General features: G+C 43.3%; 1 protein-coding gene across 8 annotated transcripts in view; it reads right to left on the bottom strand.

Annotated features, from left to right (window-relative positions):
• Window positions 1-19,950, bottom strand: part of ryr1b (ryanodine receptor 1b (skeletal)) — a 114,662-nt gene that overhangs the window by 86,463 nt on the left and 8,249 nt on the right. For all 8 annotated transcript variants that reach the window (XM_079246623.1, XM_079246621.1, XM_079246624.1 and 5 more), the window contains exons 2-29: window positions 13,317-13,439; window positions 13,135-13,236; window positions 10,509-10,583; window positions 10,310-10,388; window positions 9,942-10,054; window positions 9,757-9,856; window positions 9,488-9,584; window positions 9,324-9,398; window positions 8,559-8,715; window positions 8,294-8,458; window positions 8,066-8,187; window positions 7,757-7,943; window positions 7,526-7,661; window positions 7,337-7,432; window positions 7,012-7,130; window positions 6,748-6,881; window positions 5,377-5,618; window positions 5,108-5,300; window positions 4,738-4,954; window positions 4,549-4,653; window positions 3,459-3,562; window positions 3,301-3,384; window positions 3,060-3,219; window positions 2,771-2,918; window positions 2,478-2,683; window positions 1,196-1,370; window positions 864-1,072; window positions 32-378 (exon numbers count right to left, since the gene is read on the bottom strand). In XM_079246623.1, coding sequence (XP_079102749.1) covers window positions 32-378; window positions 864-1,072; window positions 1,196-1,370; window positions 2,478-2,683; window positions 2,771-2,918; window positions 3,060-3,219; window positions 3,301-3,384; window positions 3,459-3,562; window positions 4,549-4,653; window positions 4,738-4,954; window positions 5,108-5,300; window positions 5,377-5,618; window positions 6,748-6,881; window positions 7,012-7,130; window positions 7,337-7,432; window positions 7,526-7,661; window positions 7,757-7,943; window positions 8,066-8,187; window positions 8,294-8,458; window positions 8,559-8,715; window positions 9,324-9,398; window positions 9,488-9,584; window positions 9,757-9,856; window positions 9,942-10,054; window positions 10,310-10,388; window positions 10,509-10,583; window positions 13,135-13,236; window positions 13,317-13,439 — 4,070 coding nt within the window. The remainder of the gene's footprint in view (window positions 1-31; window positions 379-863; window positions 1,073-1,195; window positions 1,371-2,477; window positions 2,684-2,770; window positions 2,919-3,059; window positions 3,220-3,300; window positions 3,385-3,458; window positions 3,563-4,548; window positions 4,654-4,737; window positions 4,955-5,107; window positions 5,301-5,376; window positions 5,619-6,747; window positions 6,882-7,011; window positions 7,131-7,336; window positions 7,433-7,525; window positions 7,662-7,756; window positions 7,944-8,065; window positions 8,188-8,293; window positions 8,459-8,558; window positions 8,716-9,323; window positions 9,399-9,487; window positions 9,585-9,756; window positions 9,857-9,941; window positions 10,055-10,309; window positions 10,389-10,508; window positions 10,584-13,134; window positions 13,237-13,316; window positions 13,440-19,950) is intronic.

The raw sequence follows: 19,950 nt of genomic DNA on the forward strand, positions 1-19,950 counted from the left end.
AACATAACAGGAAGATTTTTAGCAAACGTACCCTTTTTTCTTTCCCTTCTCTGAAGCTGCGTCCTTCTCGTTTTCCACCGAGAGCTCCTTCGCCACAGACGGCTCCTTCTTTTCCTCCTCCTGTTCCTTACGGCTGGCCGACTTCTTCAGGACCTCAAACTCCGAGTCGGGTTCCACCACAACCACCTCTTCTTCGGGAATGGTGAGGGCGCGGGTCAGAGGGGTGGTGCCAGCTGGGATTTTAAAGGTCTCATGGAACTGGACGGGCATGCTGAGTCTGAGAAACATCATGTCGGTGTTGGCGTTCTGTGACCCGAAGGTCTTATGGGTCACCTTCAGACAGGGGGCGCTGTCCACCGTCCCATCCACGCGGGACACCTGCGGGACAAAATGTTGAATCAATAAGTGGTTGATTAACTTCAAACATTAACCCTTTCATGCATAGTGGTCCTATAGTGGACACAAGCTTTTTTCTTGCATATTCATTTATAAAGATGGTATTTTTATAAATAAACCACTTCAGTGGATGTTAGTGAGTCATCCTGTGTGTTTCTACTCACTGTGGAATAAATAAATATATGATATAATTAAACATAATGTAATTACACAAGTTTATAAGAAAGAAGAAAATAAAATGATACAGCTATATTTCATTAAAATATAATTATGATTATATATTATTTTATAAATATTTTATAGACTACATTAAAATAAATCATAAATCATGGTAAATTTTAAATATCATGAATAAACAGAAAAGTATCATTGCATGTCTTTAAAGGTAAAATACTGGATTTAAAATGTTTCATTGTTTTGTTAATAATTCATGCATGAAAGAGTTAAACGTATTTCTGAGTAGTTACCTCAATGTGATTGTGGTCGGTGGGCACCGGCACAAACTGGGGCAAACTCTTACTGAACCACATGGTGATGTCTCGCTTCATGTTGATCGCAAAAGGTTCGAATCCCTCCTGCAGACCACAGATGGCGAAATATCGCAGGCTGCTGACATTCTGACCCACATTGATCCTCCCGACCTGAGACAGGCCCAGAGCGCACACCGGGATAAAACCTGACGAGTAAAACCAAGAAAAATGGCTTTTTTTGAGAAAGCTGCAACTAAATATACAAACAGGTTTTACTGTAAATTCCGCTATGAAACAAAAAACACAAAATCTGAACAAATAAAACTCACCTTCTCCAATTTCTATGTCTTTGAAAGCCATCTCTGAGCCTGAATCACTGATGAGCATTTCCCCGTTAAGCGTGAACATGATGTTCATCTCAGTCAGGTCGATCATGCAGCCGACAACGTCACCAGACTGCCACTGCCGGCCAAATGGTTCATTGCCAATGTGCCATCTTTGAGCCTGGAGAGAGTTACAAAAGCAGATACAATACAGTTTCAAATGTCAGCCAAAGCAGAAAACAGTCTGGAAGTCAGGGAAGACTGTACAGGCTGGACAGGCTGCATATCATAGCAAACTTTCAAGTTAGTTTAGTCAATTTCAGTCCTAGAATCCAAAATAAGGTCGTGATGGGGTTGTTGGGCGACGCTGTTTCAGACAGGTGATATAAACATTATCTAATGTTATCATTTGCTAATAAAGCAGCATGAATGAAAGGATGAGTCTCTAAATGTGCAGTTTGTCACCAAATGTGTGAAAAAATATCAAACTTTAAAAACAATGTGTGTCCATTTGGGGTTTGATCATGGTTCTGCAGTGGTCTGGGGTCGGATCAGTTACAGTTACATGTGATGGTACAGGGTCGGAACAGGGTTTTGTGGTGGTACAGGGTCGGATCAAGAATCTGTGGTGGTACAGGGTAGGATCAGGGGTCTGTGATGGTACAGGGTCAGATCAGGGTTCTGTAGTAGTCTGGGGTCACATCAGGGACCTGTGGTGGTCTAGGGTTGGATCAGGGTTCTGTGGTGGTACAGGGTCGGATCAAGAATCTGTGGTGGTACAGGGTCAGATCAGGGTTCTGTAGTAGTCTGGGGTCACATCAGGGACCTGTGGTGGTCTAGGGTTGGATCAGGGTTCTGTGGTGGTACAGGGTCGGATCAAGAATCTGTGGTGGTACAGGGTCAGATCGGGGATCTGCAGTGGTCTGGGGTCGGATCAGGAATCTGTTATTAATTAAACATTAATAAAGAAAGTTTACTGAGATTTTACAGCAACATCTGCTGTCTACAAGTCCAAATAGTTTCCATAGTTTAATGTTTTTTTTAATTTTTTTCAAGCCAATGAAAACCGTCCTTCTGCAGACCCTACAGCAGTGTGACTGGGCTAAAGCAGGGTACGGATTCTGGTCTGTCTGCAGTCCTGACTATCTGAATATTGGAGCATTGCAATGATACATATCATACTTTACCAACAGTTTGACAAGCAGTGCAGAGTGAATTACTCCTGATGGATTATAATTTTCCCAGTTTAACTGTGATTAAACTGGTGTGTCCATGCAATGTGACTGACCTTATTGCCATTAAAGACGTAGGCTAGTTCATCTGCTCCCAGTTCGGTGTCAGCGCGGACACTGGGACGAGCCCAACCCACTCTCATCTCTCCTGTTGTCACTGCTTCAAACTCAAAGTACCACTTCCCCTGGGTGACGGCGTACGACTTCTCAGCCCTGAAGATTCGTACCTTGTCTCCACGAGTGTTCTCAAGGCCATGGCCAGCTGCAGAGACAGAGATACGGCGAAGGAAAAGCTGCGTGACACTCTGCATTCAGTCAGCCAGTCTTCGCATCAGGTAGGCCGACTTACTGCTCTCCTGGTCTGGAGGCTCTATGTTGTAGCCGTAGCCAATGAGGGTGCGGACAGCGTTGTTAACACTGTCACGGTTGGTTTTCTTTGTTCTCTCGTCCAGCAGGTTGTACGGTACCAGACGAGGGTTTCGCTTGTTCACGATGTCCTAGGAGGGATTACAGATTACAGCGATTTGGTGTTAAACATGCAAAAGAAAACATGGAAAAGGTCCAAACTAATCCAATCTATGTGCAAATCCACATACATGTAAGTATATATTTATATGTTGAATAGAATAATTCCAAACCTGCACGATGCTGTAGGTCCATCCTTGTCGTACCCGGTCCCTCGCCCAAACATTGTGCCCATTCTCCGCCAGTTTCTCCACAAGCTGATTCTGGTTGGGTGTCAGTTTGACGTGGCTGAGGTCCAGAGGTGCGGGTTTGTAGCCGTTGGTCATCACATAGCTGGAGGACAGACAGCTCATCTTCAGACAAAAGTATGCTAAACACTAGCTTGCACATCTACACATATGTTGGCCTCCATACGTCTTAGGCAACTTGATCTTTTTCAGATTCTCCTCTGCTTTCTCATCCCCCATGCCGACGTGGCAACCCAAGGCGAGGAGAGTCCTGTGGGACAACGTTGACATCATAAACCAAGTCCAACAGCACAGGCATCTCTTTAGCTTCATTTCTGAACTCACTTGAGAGTCTCTCCAGACATCTGCAGGTTGTAGTTCCTCTCTGGTTCAGGGAGACTTAGGAAGTCCACCAAGCAAGGGTGGAGTTTCTTGTTGTCATCCCTCAGCTGAATAGAGTAAATTTAAGATCAAAGTGAAACATGTTGCTTAAAATGAGAAAGAAAACAGATTTATCTCAGTGTTTGTTGCTTCTTTTCTTTCACATCTACATGGTTTGTAGAAACTAGCCGGGGTTAAAAAGCTGTGGGACATTTCTAAGCTGTTGTTGAGACATTCACACCTTCAGGGATCATTATGCTGTGTGAATGTCATTCAACCAAAGCCGTTGTCAACTGTCAGTTGTTTACTGACCTGGCCAGCAAAGCAAATGTTTTGGTCATTTGTTTGAGGTGTGAATAGTTGTCAAACCGCCTGGAGAGGAGAATAACACTGGAGTACATGTGTTAGATATGTGATCTCTCCTCTGTTTAATATGGGGTTTTTTCCAGACTGATGGCTTCCTTTAACAAATAATCTGAATCTCCAGTCCATGATGTTCTTGAGACATACCTTGCATTGTGAAATGTTCTTGTTTTTAGTTATTTCCATGTGTCCCCTGAACAAAGATCCCAACTAGTCAATAAAGCCATGCTGGTAGAGGGGTAGGTTGTAACAAAGGACCACCATTTATTTGTTTTTACCAAATGAGGTCTGGGATTTTCTTGTTGAATTGGTGCCATTTGTTGTAATAAAATGTGGGTATTTTATATAAAAGTTTGAAAACTGTAGCTGTAAAATTCAATGAGTTACAGGTGCAGAAGAAGCCACGATGCTTCCAGCTTTTTACTGGGAGACATTGTGTTGGAAGTACTGCTGGATTCACTGTATTGTTGCACAAAAAGATAGATGTTTGGAGCTTTAGGACTCATATGAGTTGAGGACATAAATGCTGAAGTTGATCAACCTCTAAATAAAGTATCTGAGTTTTTCAGTTTGGCTTTCAGAGTTTTCATTTTGCACAACTTTGGCCAGGATAAATGTGCCAAATGTGAAGCTGCTGAATCAATACTTCTCTGCAGGTTGTTTCTGGTTGGAGTGCTGTCATCGTTCTCACCGTTCCATAGGTCCATCCCTGCTCGATGCGAGTGACAGCCCACAGCTCATGAATATTCTCAGCCAGCTTCTCTCGGATTCGCTCCAAGTGGGGCGGCAACACAATCTGCACAGCAAAGGCATGTCAGCAAACACAAGAAAACCATTTTTCTAACCAAAGACAAAAAACGGATTTTCGCTTGGTTTTCACCTGAACTGTGTCCACGGGGCAGGGGGTGAACGAAGTGTGTGTGAGGGACTGGGTAGGACCCAGAAGGTTGCGCACACCATTGAAGTCATGCTTGTACTCCTTGATGGATTCAATGCGCATCCTTTCTCTTGGCAGCACAGCCTCGTAGCATGGGGCGTAACCCGGGGGGGGCATGAACTTGAATTCACCATGGCGACCACCAAGAAGGAACCGGGCCCTGAAGAGCAGCGTGATCATTATGAGACTGTGGTTCCGTCATACTCATTACCCCATCACAGATACCTAAACATTATTTACTCAGACTTAACTGGGCTGATTTTTATTCATTAACTGGTGACTGAACAGGAAAAGATTGTTTTGTTGAACTGACTTGACTCCAGCGGAGAAGCTGATGACCGGGAAGAAGAGGCCGTCCACGTTAAAGTTTTCAAACATGCCCTGAACTGGGTGACCATTAATGCGGAAGGAGATACTGGGCACGCTCAGATCCAGGCAGCAGCTGATGACATCATCTGCAGCCAGCGTGTGGGCGCTGGGCGAAGCCACCTGGCGGGCCAAGGTACCTGAACGCCAAACACCAGGAGTCTTACACACAGACTAATCCCACTCTGGTACTTTGTGTAGTAAGAACAATCTTACCTGACCACAGATGCAGTCCATCAAAGCCGTAAGAGTAGAGGTCATCTCCCACACCGTTGCCTCCCCAGCCTTCTCCTCCTCCAGGGTAGGGGCTGTAGCCCTCCGTCATGGCCCAGCCCACCCGCAGGTGGGTGGCCTGCGCTGTCACAAAGGACTCCACGTAGTCTACTATCATCTCATAATACCACTTCTTATACTGCGTGGAGCCCTCACATGTACCCAGGAAGATGTTTGGCCTTACACTGACAGGAGCAAGAAGACATTCATAATTATCCAACAGAAAAAAACAGACAGATAAATGCTGGAAATCATGATATTTAAAGCCCAACCTCTAGCCAGCGCTTCAAAAACATAATTCTACAAAGTTTCTGGTCCATAACATTTTAATGCACATAGAAACAACTTTGAATGAAATCTAACTGCAAAAGGAGTGTGTGTGAAAACACTCCTATACATATTCAGCAGCTAATGGAGCCAGCTTTAGCAGCAACAGTAAGGATTTTCTGTTTCTGCACAACTCTGTGGAGCATTTCAATCAGCTGGAGGTCTGGACTTGGACTGGATCTTGTCAACACTCTGATTCCTTTCTTGTTTCGTTGGATGATATAGTTCTATGGAATCAGATTTGTTTCAAAATCTCCAAGCAAAACTTTTTAAAACTCAAGCAAAAAACAACAATTAAAACCAAAACTTTCTAAAACTTAAGTAAAATAAATGATCTCAAAATCAAAGATTATCAATCATCATGAAAACTATTAGGCTTTTATTTGGTTAAATTGAGTAGTTTTGTTTGTAGTTTCCTCTTCCTCTTACTCTCTTCTAGCTATTTTGTTTACGCTTCGCAGTCTTTGAATTTATTTTACTTAAGTTTCAGAAAGTTTTGGTTTTAATTGGTTTTTTTGCTTGAGTTTTAAAAAGTTTTGCTTAGAGATTCTGAAACAAATCTGATTCCATATAGTTCCAGGCAGCTTTAGCTGTTGGACAGATCGCCACATGTTTAACTCTGGAATACTTTGGCATCCAGAGGAGTTCATGGTCCAACAAGTGACTGCAAGGTGTCCTGACCCGAATCATCAGCCCTCTACCACCATGCTTCACAGTTAGGATGAGGTGCTGCTATGTTCTCTCTTGCAACCTTTTCAAACAAGTCATGAAATTGAACATGTAATGTGCTAACTGAGGCTTGGAGAGTCTGAGATGTGTCTTGTTGGGTCTGAAGATCTAAAAAAGACCAGGACATGTATTTTTTTATTTGTGTCCTTTTATGCCACTTATATGTTTACAAGATTGAACTGAGAAGTGTACTTTTTCACCCTATGTTATGTGTCTAAATATCTAAAGCGAGGAACCAACAAAGAGCAGTTGAAGCACCTTGTGGCATAGTTCACGATGTTGGTCTGCAACAGAAGGTCTCGACCTGGAAGCAGGTTTTCAGTGATGAGGTTCTGGTTGGACCTCACAGCTACACCGTTACACACACAGAGAGAACGCAAGACATCCAAAACCTAAAGGCAGGAAGAGGACAAACACGGGAATCATTTCTTTTTCATTTCTTCCCAAATCACCACCTGGAGCTGCTTCTTCTCCTTAAAGCTAAAGTTCCCCGACTGCTCCACACATTAACTAGAGACAAACCTTGTGGTTCCTTCCATGTTTGTCCAGGAGAGAGATGATGGATTTGATGTGGTTCTCCTGGATGATGTTCAGAACTTCGGGGCTTTCAATGAGGACACAGTAGAGCACCTCAAGAATTCCTAAAAATGCAAAATGGGAGGGTAGTGACAATTTCTAAAGGCTTCTTTTTTATTGGTTCTTTCAGCTTTCACTACATATTTCCAAGGAAAAGCCTTTCAAAGAAAAACTGATGCTTAAAAAGATCTCATAAGATCACTATTATCTCTGTAGGACCAGTAAACTGGCTCTAAATATTAGCCCTACAGGTAAAGGGTGTGAGAGCTACCTGAGGAGGCCTCCAGTCGATCCAGCTTGCTGACCAGCCAGTCCAGATTGTCACAGAACAGCGCGCAGTTTGAGCGGTTGCCCCTGATCAGCGAAGCTGTGCGAGGAAGAAGCACAGACATGACAGACAGACATGAAGCTACTTTAACCACCAAAGGCAGTTTTCAGACTTCACAGTCACTAATTCTACCCAGCAGCTCGTAGAGGAGGTTGACGATCTCCTTCCAGGACTCGGCGGCCTCCTCCCCAGCAAATTCAGAAAAGTGTGCAGCAGTGTTGTAGACGTTCAGGCGGTCGATGCACTCCAGGACGATGGTTATCATTCCCTGGAAATGAAAAAGAAAACGGGTCACATCAGCGCGATTGCTCCGTTTTACTGTGTTTGGAATGAATTTGGTTCATGTTGCAGGGTGCAGATCACCTCCTCTTGGAAGAGGTTCTGTCGGTTGCGGAGGGAGCGAAGCTTGGTCTGTTTCTCTTCGTGCTCCAGTTCCTCTTCAGGTGGACGAAAGTAAAAGATGAGATCCTGAAGGGAGAGGATGACTCCCTCCAGAGGGAGGGACACCGGACCTGGAGACTTGTTCTTCCCACTCAGGGAGTCCAATCCCCTGGAAGAGCACAGATAAGACTATGACATATCCAAAACAAACAGTGAACTTCATTAGGAATGGTTAAAAGAAGGAAATCTCATTCTCCTTGTAAATGAATATGAAATTAACACATTTTTTACTTGATGAACTGCCTGAAGAGGCCCGTGGTGCTGTAAATCATTCGAGCAGCCTGAGACTCTTCAGTTTGGGAGCGAGACACAGTCAGAGCATCGTCCATGTGGCCTTCCTGATGCAGAATGACCTGAGGATGGAGAAAACAACCATTTTACAGATGACATCCCCTATGATAACTTCCTGTTTCCTTTAATGGACGGAGGTTATCTTGGATTTGTTGGGCAGATTCGCACCCGTCTCTTCATCATTCCTAAACGAGCAGCTTTGGCATCGAGGGCGGCGTATGTGAGCCACAGACTTGTGGACACGTGCTGGACAAAACACATGGACTCTCCATACTTTATCTCTGGGATGCCCATCCCTTCAACATCACGCTTATGAGCCACCTCCACCTTCTCCTGCTCAGAGAAACCAGGAGAAAACAGCAGAGAGGTCAGGAGACATGATCAGGCAGCAGCGGATAAAAGCACGACTGACTGTCCAGAGAGACCATCTGACCTTCGAAGCACGGAAACAGAACGCAGAGAGCTGCGTGTTGGCCTTCTCTGGATCGACCACCATCAGGACCTTGTCGTCATCTAGACACAGGTACCGGCCCGTGGTGATGTGGCGAATACGGAAAGACTGTCCCCACTTCATGTGGCTCCCACTCCAGCTGAAGGAAGCAAGAAGAAAAACATGTTCCATCAGCAATTCTTTCTGTCCATCCATCCATCCATAATCCATCCATTCATAATCCATCCATCCATCCATCTATCTATCCATCCATCCGTAATTCATCCATCTATCCATCCATCCATAATCCATCCATTCATAATCCATCCATCCATCCATCTATCTATCCATCCATCCGTAATTCATCCATCCATCCATCCATAATCCATCTATCCATCCATCCATTATCCATCCATCCATCCATCCACCCATCCTCCATCACCCATCCATCCATCCATCCATCCAGCTCATTCCAACCTTATCTCTCTTCAAATCCAGTCATCCACTCTTCCCTCCTTCTACTCCACTTTCTTTCAGGCATCATCTGGGGAGTACATCATGGGATCGGGTCAATGACTTTCTGAGGAGCTCCACTCCAAGGCTCCTTGTCCCGAACCATTAATCACAAGTTGTCCCAGATGAGCCAGTCAGGAGGACCTTCACATCCACACGTACCCTTACATCCAGTTTTACTCTCTCCAAACACTTTGACTCTTCAGTGAAGCAGTAAACCAAACCTGCTGTGTTGGGATCCTGCTAGTGAATCACCTGATTCTGAGCGGCTCCAGCCTCCACAGGGATCGGGCCTGGCTGCAGACAGCCCCGCCTTCATAGTGAGCCATCCTGCAGCAGGGAGACACCGTCATGCAACACCAGCAGGAAAAGCTGTTAGCTCTGCTCAGCTAGACCTGCTCTCTGTAGCTCCCTCTCACCTGCGTTTTTCCTCTCCTTCTTCTGGTGTGGAGATGGCCAGACACTCGTCCATGTGGCCGTGGAACAGCCTGAGAACGTGCCCTCCTGTCAGAAACCCTGGGAGAAAGTACACACAGTACGTCTTTTACTGGGGAGGGATTAGAAAAGCTTCTGCTAACAATCACTTCTTTTCAGCTTCTGTCTCTTCTTATTTTACAATTTTGTTTTTATGTTCAAATAAACTTTCTCAGTTAATCAGTGCTGCTGATGGTGTCGTCATGGTTTGTACCCTCAGCTAGTTCACATCCTGAACTAATGGGATTCATGTTCCACAGCGTTTGCATGAAGGAGGCGTCCACCATCAAATCTCCGCTGGCATACGACAGATGCTGAAGAGAGAGGACAGAAAACAGAAGGTTTAAAAGACCTGTCCGCTGTTTGATGACGAAGTGGATGGCGTAAAAGGAAGCGTACCAGATATCTCTCAGAGGACACGCTGACAAGGATGAGGTCGTCACCCACCCTGACCTTTTCACCTTCTGACCTTTGTTTTGATGCTGGATGAATAGTCCACCAACATGCCTCACCTGCCAAAAACACAGCCAAAAAACTCAGCATCATCTCCCAGTGAAGCTGGATTTTCCACCTGATCACCCCCAACACACCAATCTGCCACAGTGATGAGAAAATAAGCCACAGCAGCCGAGTGGAAGTGTTAACTCTGTTAATATCAGTGGCTTTGTGAAACTGTAGAGTAATAAAGGATAATGAGCTTAAACAATCATTTAAATGCAAACCAGGACTAAATGTGCTGCTGCGTTTTAACGACGGTTTGACTTTACCGGTGGAATCCTCTTGTAAGCCCACGTCGAAGGCCAGCTTGTCGGTGAGGGATCGAGATGTAGTCAAGCAGCTCAGGTACTGGAGGGACAGTTTTTATTCAGGACATGTGCAGGTGCCATTAAAGCAGAATTATTATGTGATGCTAATTGACAGAGGATGACATTTCTGCCTTGCTAAGTTGCTGAACGTTATTCCTACCATGCCTGAGTGGTGGTGTCTCAGAAGGATGGCGTGGCCGTACAGTAAAGTGCGATGACCTCCACCTTGAGATGACTGGAATGGCAAAAGATGTGAAGATGGTGAGAAATAAGCCTGACAGTTCTGACTGCACACTGATGGAACAGGAGGAAAGGACACGCCAGTGGGACATTACAACATGTTGTGGACGTGCACTGCTTGAGTTTGACCAACCAACAAGTACTGGTACACGTCTGATCTAGAGGTTCTGCAAGTCTGAAGTTAGTTTTACAAGTACAAGACGTTTGTCAGAAACTTTCCACGCCTACTCCTGAAACAGATTGTTTAATCCCTAAGCAATCAGAGACCAAGGAGAACCAAAGTCCCGTTTCCACCTACGGGTCCCGGTCTGGACGCAACGTGTTGGGTGTTTTTTACATTTCCAAAAGCAGGGAAGGGTAACCAATCACAGACAGAGCTGGCCAAAGCCAACGTAACCATCATCGCTCCCTAAAGTTTAGTCACTTTATGGATAAATAAAACATATAGAACTCTTCGTGGAATTAAACCACAGTAGAGACCTGCAGAGTTTCCATAAACCATCCTCAGACGGTCGTATCAACACGTCTGTGTCTTCAGACCTCCAGATTTAATCCATTCTCTCAGATCTGATTTGTACCTGTACTATATAATTGCTATTTTTAAAAGTAACACAGTTTGACACAACAAAAGTAAAAGTGTGAATCCAGTCACCAGACTCCAACCACACAACGTTTAACTTCCTACCTTTTCCCAACATCCAGCAAGGATGCAACAAGAAAACACAATTATTGCAGACAGATTAACCAAAACAACTATTTATATGAGGCAGCAGGACAACCACGCTGAGCCTCACTGTATGTGGGGTTAAGCAGCTGGAATCCACTGGGATTATGGGGGGGGTGCAGGTATGTCAAGTGGTAGCCTGATACCCTTAGCTGCTCTGCGTTAGCACTGGAGTCAGTTAGCACAGGTGGTGGTGTTGTGTTTGATTTCCCAAGTGTGTGTCTGTTAAGATGGGAGATTGGCCTGCCCAGAGCTCTGCGGGTGTCCAGTTTCCCCATCCATCGCTGCTGGGGGTGGAAGGGGGGGGCTCAGCTGGGCGGCATGCCATGCTATTCTAATCCTGATGCTCATCACCGGGAACATGCCCCATCTCCTGGGAAGCAGGAAGTTTCCTGACTAGCAAGGATGTAACTCATAATATTTCACTTTCCAAAGCAGATGTTTTTATATTAAAACATTTTACAAAAGCACAAAAATACATTAAGAATAAAGAGAAGAGAAAAACCAGACAAGGAATGATCGAAGGAAGACACAGAACAACTGACAGTGATCATAATGATGTGGGTATGAACATGAACATGAACTGGGTGTCCTGCAGATTTATTATCACCAGACAGACTCACTTTTTAAACCATACTGAGATGAATATTACTCGTTTGATTTTAACACCAGGACACCTGAACTCCCCCCATCACAGAGAAATACGGACAATCACCTGCTGCAGAGGTGAGGCGCTACACAGATGCGAACAGAAAATGAGTAAAAATCACCAATTTTTTCATTCAAACGGACATTTAGAAACACGGAACGTTTTCCAGGTTGGTTGGGACACACAGCACAGGAAGTATAGAACATGTTAACAGACATACCCATTTGTCCAAATCGACTGCCTGCTTGGCAGAAAGCAAGAGGGGGAGGGAGGGAGGGGTGTCAGATAGCCATTTAAAGAAAAAGTAATAAAGTAAATGCTAAATATAAATCAATTGATGGAACGTTTGATGCACAACATGCTGCACGCTGCACCTAAAGGCCAGATCTGTAAATAAATCCACTAACGTTGCCCCTCCAGAAAACAAGACACGGCTGAAGAATATGAGACTAAAACTAACAGATAAAATCTGCAACAATCTGAGATCATATGCAGAGGCTAAACAATGAATAAAAATTACATTTATAAAAAAAAAAAATACATGAAATATGCATTTAAATACTAAATATTAACATCTGAGCAGCATGTGATGCATTCCACACTCAATATGACTAAATTATAATAATCATCATTATCCACTCAGTTTTAAATGATCAATATGAGCATATTTAATCAGATTAAAATACATTTTTATTTAATTTAAATTAAATCAGCTGAATGAACTGGACTGAAGTGGACTGAGATCAGTCTGATTGTAGGAAATATGATCTAATTAGACCATAACTGGATTCATCTTGACTGGATTTGGTTTAAATTGGACTGAAGCTTTTATTTTCTCTGTAATTTAATTAAATGGTAAGATGTAGTTGTCATTAACATGTAGTTCCACAGAGCAGGTTGCGCTTGTTTTTATCTTTCCCTTAATTTTTTCTTTACTTTATTTGCTGGATGACTTTAAAAAGACAAATAAAAACTGCATGTTTGCATGTCAGTAAATTCAGGCTCTGCATCACATCTACTGAACCTACTGAAGGCTATCGGGGGTGAGGTGGACAAACCGTAGCAGCAGTAAAGATAAAGAGACGACTAGCTGAGAAAACTCCCATATTTCTGGAAATAAGTCCAAAAAAACCCAAATGTTCCTCCATATCTGGTTTAATTTCTTTCTCTCACCTCTGTCATCTCCACTGTGTTGGCCAGCATCTCCACCAAAGCCCGGACCGAGAGGGACTGCTCCAGAATGAAGGTGCATATGGCCAGGTCTGGCGGCACATTCTGTGGAAGCGTGAATGATGCAGAGTTAAGCGAGGTGAGAAAGAAGAAGGCATGGAGAGGACCGAGAGAAGCAGCCTCACCTGAGCGTTGGATGTGGTTTCCAGGAAGCAGAGACGGTTCCCAAAGCCCTCGCAGGAGAGGCATAGTTTGATCTGCTGCTCCTTCAGGACGGAGGCGGTGCACTGCAGAACCACCTGGTCGTCCTGCAGGCAGTGCACAAAACAACTTTATTTACCTTATTTATTTATGGGTTGTCCCAAATATGCCCTGAAAAGTCTCCAGCTGATCCAAAATGCTGCAGCGAGGGTTCTGATGAGGACTAGCAGTAGAGATCATATTTCACCAGTTTTAGCCTCTCTACACTGGCTCCCTGTTAAATCCAGGATAAAGTTTAAAATCCTTCTCCTCACATATAAAGCTCTCCATGACCAAGCTCCATTGTACATAAAAGATCTTATAGTTCCATATATTCCAAATAGAGCACTTGGCTCTAAGACTGCAGGTTTACTGGTGGTTCCCAGAGTCTCAAAGAGTACTATGGGAGGAAGGGCCTTTAGCTATCAGGCTCCTCTCTTATGGAACCAGCTCCCACTGTGGGTTCGGGAGGCTGACTCCCTCCACACCTTTAAGATGGAGCAGAAAACCTTCCTTTTCCATGATTCTTATAGTTAGGATATGAGCATCTCCTGAGTTGGAGTCTGCATGTACGGGACCCAACTGTCCAGGTTCTGCTCATTGCTCTTATAGTTATGGGTAGTCTAGCCATCCATTACTTATGTAGCAATGGGGATGTTACCTGATGCACTGAGAAGTACCTCGCTCCATTTCTCTAATATATTAATGTATAAATATATGACAATATTGCCGTCTCTAACTTATTTCTCCTTTTTTCCGCAGGTCTTCCTGAATAAGTGCAGTTGTACATGTTGTTCTGTCCTTCCTGTCCTCTCCACCCCAACCAGTCGAGGCAGATTATCTGCCCTCCCTGAGCCGGGTTCTGCTGGAGGTTTTCTTCCTGTTAAAGGGGAGTTTTTTCCTTCCCACTGTCACCGCATGCAGCTCAGGATGGGGATTGGATGGAAGTCATGACTCGATGCAATCAGTTGGTTTCTATTATAGGTTATGTATGAACTGGCTGGAAATGATGTGTGTGTAAAGTGTCCTGAGACAACATTGCTGTGAAGTGGCGCTGTACAAATAAAGCTGAATACCGTCCTTTCACTGAGATGCATCACCTCATCAGCAGGTTGATCTGATGCTGGATCCAGTATCCGTTTCTTTAGCAAACGTTCTGCTAACAGCTCTTCTCTTTAAGAAGCAACACAACAGACAACTCAATTCCCGCAGCACAACACAAACACTCAGTAAATTGTTCTCCTTGTCAAAGCCTGGACCCCATCACAGACCGGTGTAAATACCCCAATAAACACCCCCTCCTGTAGGAAGCCCACGCCTGACACTCAGCATTCTCAGCTGTTCGCTCTTCTCAGTCGTTATGTAAGGGGGAACATCACTTAACCTGACTGATATCCTGCTCTGCCGTTATGCACAGATTCCTGACTTTTCTCCTCTCTCGTTCTGCAGCTAATGAATCATGCTGCCGCCATGTTCTTCAGCTGCTTGTGTCTTCACCTGCATGTGATTCTGTACCTGTCGGGCCTTCCAGCATGTTAGGCAGATGTGTGTGTTTATGTTGCAAAGCAGGAAAACAGAAAGTGACCTCATAATATCTGCTCCTTCACACCCGAGGCCTCTCTGGTTTCTTGGCTGAAGAGTGCCCCCTCTTCCTTTGGCCGTGCGATCATCTATCTCTCCTCAGCCTAGAAACGTCTCCTCTGTCCTGTCCTCGTGTTCCCTGCTTTGCACTTCAGAAAGTGGAGCAATGTGCCCTCTCTCCACTTCAGACATGAGCTACAGCACTCAAAATATGACTGGAGTGTTGCTAAAACTGTACTCAGACCACGCAAACACAACCTTTTCTGCAAAAGCAGTGGATTTCAGAGGTGTTGCGAAGGAGAAAGTGAGTTTTGAAGCAGGATTCTGGCCAGCATGTGAACCACGGTGACATGGATCTTTGTCAGAACTGCTAACAGAGCGCAGCTGTTCTGAAACCAGACATCAGTCAGGCGTTACAGAAATGGTGCATGGTGAGGGTAAAAGAGTTTAAACTGGTTTTCTGCTCAGTGCATAAAGAGTCATATTACAGGCTTCATGAAGGAGACTGAGGTGAGCCAGAAAGTGTGAGGAGGGAGAGCTGCTCGCTGCTACAGGACAAAATGTGTGAGCGCTTGTCGACTGGACAGATGATATACGAGCACACATTATACAGCATTCCTGCTCAGCGGCTTTCATCTATTTCAACAGCCTCACATGGCCGGATCCAAAGCTACACGCTGTAAGAAATCAAGCTTAAGTTTGTGACTTTTAATCAAACAACTAAAACTTAGAACTGCATCAGAAACTCATCATTTTAGTTGTTCCAAAAGAACCTTAAAGTTTTCTGTGTAAAATCTCTGATTCTGCAGAAAAGAACGGGGTCTACTACAGCTTCTTGCAGGGGTTTTTAGCCACTATTTCCACTGATGCCTATTTCATCAAATAAAGCAACATTTTTACTTTAAAGTTAGTAGTTTAATTGTTTATTCATTATAAAATCTAATGATTAAAATGAATGTTTATAGTTTTCATGTATTTTGGGATGTTCTGCTTATTTTTTGAACAACTTTAGCATTGGTTTAATTCCTGCTAGGAGTTTTTTTTTAAGTTACACTTTTTTTCATTGGACTCAAAATGTTGAGTTCATAATTTTAAAAAAAACAAAAAGATGCCATTTTCTTTAGAAGTTCAAAACTTTTCAAAGTTTGTCATTTTCACAGTGCAGCTTGTGGACCTTACAACTGTCCAGGATATTTTATTACAGTCATCATGATCGCCATCTTGAATCCCGATCATGAGGAACCTCTTATTTTGTCTACAAGACAAAACCTCTGCCTTTGTTTGAGTGTTTCCACAGACGGCACATTGACTAAAGAGGTCAACTTGTACTGCAAGAGGTATGCCTTCTCCTTCGAAGAGCTGCATGAGCATCAGCATCATTCAAACATGGTTACAAATACAGGATGTATACAGGATTTTTACAGTTTTTATAATTTCTTCCTATTTTCAGCTCTTCTCTAGCCTCTATCAAAGCCGGTACTGAAGTTTTAAAGCAGAGCTGTTTGTCCATTTACACACACTGCTCTGGTGTATGTGGAGCCTTCACAAGCAGGTATAAATGGTTCATTCTAAGAGAATAAAAACATAAGTTACCAATTTCATTGAAATATAACATTTTGTTGTTACTGACCTTTGATTTTGTAACATGTTGCAGATTTATTTATGTTTTTTTACCAGTGTTATTTCATAACTGTAAAATTATGCATCAACGCTACTGAATTAACTAAAGCAACTAAAGTAAAATCAGTATATTTAGAAGTTTAGGTCACAGTAATTGTCTCATAAAAATCTGGAAGATCTGAGCAGTAAAATATCAATTATAGTACCTATAATGTAGATAAAATACCATGTATTTTACTGAATATAAAAATACTTTTTCAGGTTTAAGATTCAAAATAGATGTACAGTAATTGACATGTTTTGTAGATTTAGCCTGAAGCAGAAGGTAGAAATGAAATCAAAGTGAAAGTGTCCAGTTGAGAAGACAGACGGACAGCCAGCATCTGTCAGCAGTTTGTTGCCATGAGGTCAAACCAGTTATTCCACTCTGGATGCTGGGAATTATAATGGCGCTCACAGGGTGTGTGAATCACTTCCAGTCTGATTGATGCAAAGCTGACACAAACTTCCAGGCTTAAGTCACACTTTTATTAATAGAGGCAGCTTAAAGGATGTGCACCTGATTATTAGTAAATCTCGTGCATCGTATCTGATTGGAAACGAAGCAGTGATGAGCAACTATCTGAGCTCACGCTGTACCTGGACTGTTTAGGGGAAACATGTACAGTACATGCTGGGTGTAGGTTTACACACACGCCGTGTTTGGACTTGGCAGCTGAAGGATCGGAGGCAGGTTGTAATCAGGGTGGAAGGAAGAGACAATGTGGATTTAAAGCACCAGATAAACAAACAAACACACTTGTGTGTGTTAACAGAGGAATGTAAAGTGCCACTGATTTGCAGCCGGAGGCATAGCTTCTGAAACAGACACCTTTGTGTAATCTCCGGAGGCCGTGTGATGGTGCACAGGCAGACAGAAGGTAGGCAGGGTTCCCCCTGACGGGCGGCACAGCGCCCGAGCCAAACAGGAAGCAAACAAAACGATGAGCGATATCAGCTCTCTTCTGTCCTCTCATGTTCTCCCAGACTAAAAGGATACGACTGCAGGAGTTATTCTACAACTGTGAGAGTTGCCGTGGGCTGTTTTGATGGGAGTATTGTGCGAACTGTTTGTCTCTAAACTGTGGTGAAACAGCTGCAAGACGTCTCAGTTTGTTTACAGCCTAGATGCTCCACTAAGAGCTGCACAGAAGCCAGACAACAGTCAGTCAGCCACACACGGCTGGAATACAAGGATCCTCGGGAACTGCTCCTCCTGGGTTTCTTATTGTTTTTCTTTGGACATTTTCTGCATTTTCAGTCAAATTTTCAGGGAATATTCTTCTTTTTTTAATAACATAGAACTATAAATCATTTTAAGATAAAAAAAAATGCTCCTGACTCAAGGGATGAACCAGTTTTACATCCATACATTAGACAATGTAGCCAAGATCCAGTTTTAAAGAAGGTCTTTTGGTTCTTTGTTACCGCATATCCACATCGTTTGCTCCCATTTCTTCAGCTGCTTCTCTGAAAAGCAGCAAAGATAAAAACGGTTTTACAGACAGAGAGGAGGATTTCAGCAGTCATGTTCAGGAGAAATGGAAACAAATCCAGCAAAGACCTGGATCAGGATCTGAGAGATGCATCTGGACCTTCGGTCGATCCATCTACTATTGGCAGAAGCTTAATAAGAAACGGTTTCCATGGAAACATGGATGTCAAGAGGCCATTCTTACAGAAGGGAAACGGAGAGAAAAGGCTGAGGTGCTTCATGACAGAAGAACTGGACTGAAAACTGGTGTCAGCAGGTCCGATGGAGGGATGAATCCTCCCCAGAACCTGGACCTCCACATTACAGAAGCAGTGTGAGATCATCTGGACAGAAAACACAACAACAGGATGAAAATATCTAAAGGTTTGGAAAGTCCTTCAAGAAGCCTGGAGAACTGTTGCTGATGGATACACACAGATATTTACTCCCATGTTGTCCTTTCAACATAAAAACATTTAACTTTACTGCAAAGCTAAACTAAAGAACATCTTTAAATCATTTCTTTTCTTATCTGACATTAAACTATTAAACTATAAATAACATCATTATAGCAGCTTTATCTCATCACTGTCATCATTGTAAATCAAATTTATCTTGCCTAGCCAAATGTTATGACAACATAAACAATATCTTATCATTAATTTACTTTAAAGTTAATGAGTGATTATTGCTCATCGCTTCAGTCAGTAACAAGCTGACAGTTTCAGCCTTTCCCAGCTCAGACTCATCTGACACATCCATCACCAGAAAACTTTCATCTTTCATATCAAATCAAGATCTTTTTTTTTACGGCTGCAGATTTCCTCCTGACGCTCTCATTAAGCCGTGCTGATGCAAGCCACCCCAGGCCATTGATTATATTTCTGCAGACATAAAAAGAGTGAGGAGCAGCACATTGCGTAGCATGTGGGTGGTGGAAAGGAAACAGTTCAATACGGCAGAAAGTGGTGATGGGGATTCCCTCTGAGGCTGGAAAAGACCATGCAGATGCAGCAGAATCAGCATCCTCCATCCCAGAGTTCAGTCCGGGGGGGCGCTCATGGCACCTTCCCTCTCTTACATCACAAACTCCCTCTTGTAGCATTTCATCTACTGGCACAGTATCTGCACAATTAAAAGAACTGCGACTTGGAAATAAACTACAAAATGCATGATCACGTTTTTTTTAAACAAATAATAAAGAATACATGAACCACTGCTGAAATTAAGTCACATTCCAATGACAGAAATAAGAACAACATTAAATCCAGGAGGATTTAGAAGATGAATACTCTATATAGAGTAAAAGTTTAGATTAAACCAATGAGCCCTTTGATCATCTGTATAATCCACATCCTGCAGAAAAAGACATCTGTACCACGCAACCCAAATAAAAAACATCTTCTGCAATAAGAACTTCTGCAGATAACACCGACACCCTGCAGCCTCTGATTAAACCTGATTCCAGTGTAGAGTTGGCATGAAGTTAAAAAACAGAAGTCACTGAGACAAGAAGAATGTACAGAAGAACTACATTGACTGGATCAGCCAAGCTGCTAAATATCTTGACAATTCAGTGAGGCTAATTCAGCATTTTCTTGCATCCTGTCTCTTCTCTGAGCTCTCTCCAGCCGGTAAAAGTCCCTCCAATGTTCACTCTTGTCTTATGTTTACTGAATCAACCATTGTGTTGCTATCCAGTTGCTAGGGTCTGACTATGTGTTAAAAAGCTAAACTCAGCTGTCATGTGACACCTCCTACTGCGAAAAAAGCCTTGAGACACTGCAAGGCAGCAACAAGTCCAGAATGTTCACGCTGAACGTCAAAAGGACCTGGAATCACAGTTTTCTAATCAGGAACGTATG

Source organism: Telmatherina bonti, assembly GCF_933228915.1.
Source record: "Telmatherina bonti genome assembly, chromosome: 9".
Classification (NCBI taxonomy): Eukaryota; Metazoa; Chordata; class Actinopteri; order Atheriniformes; family Telmatherinidae; genus Telmatherina; species Telmatherina bonti.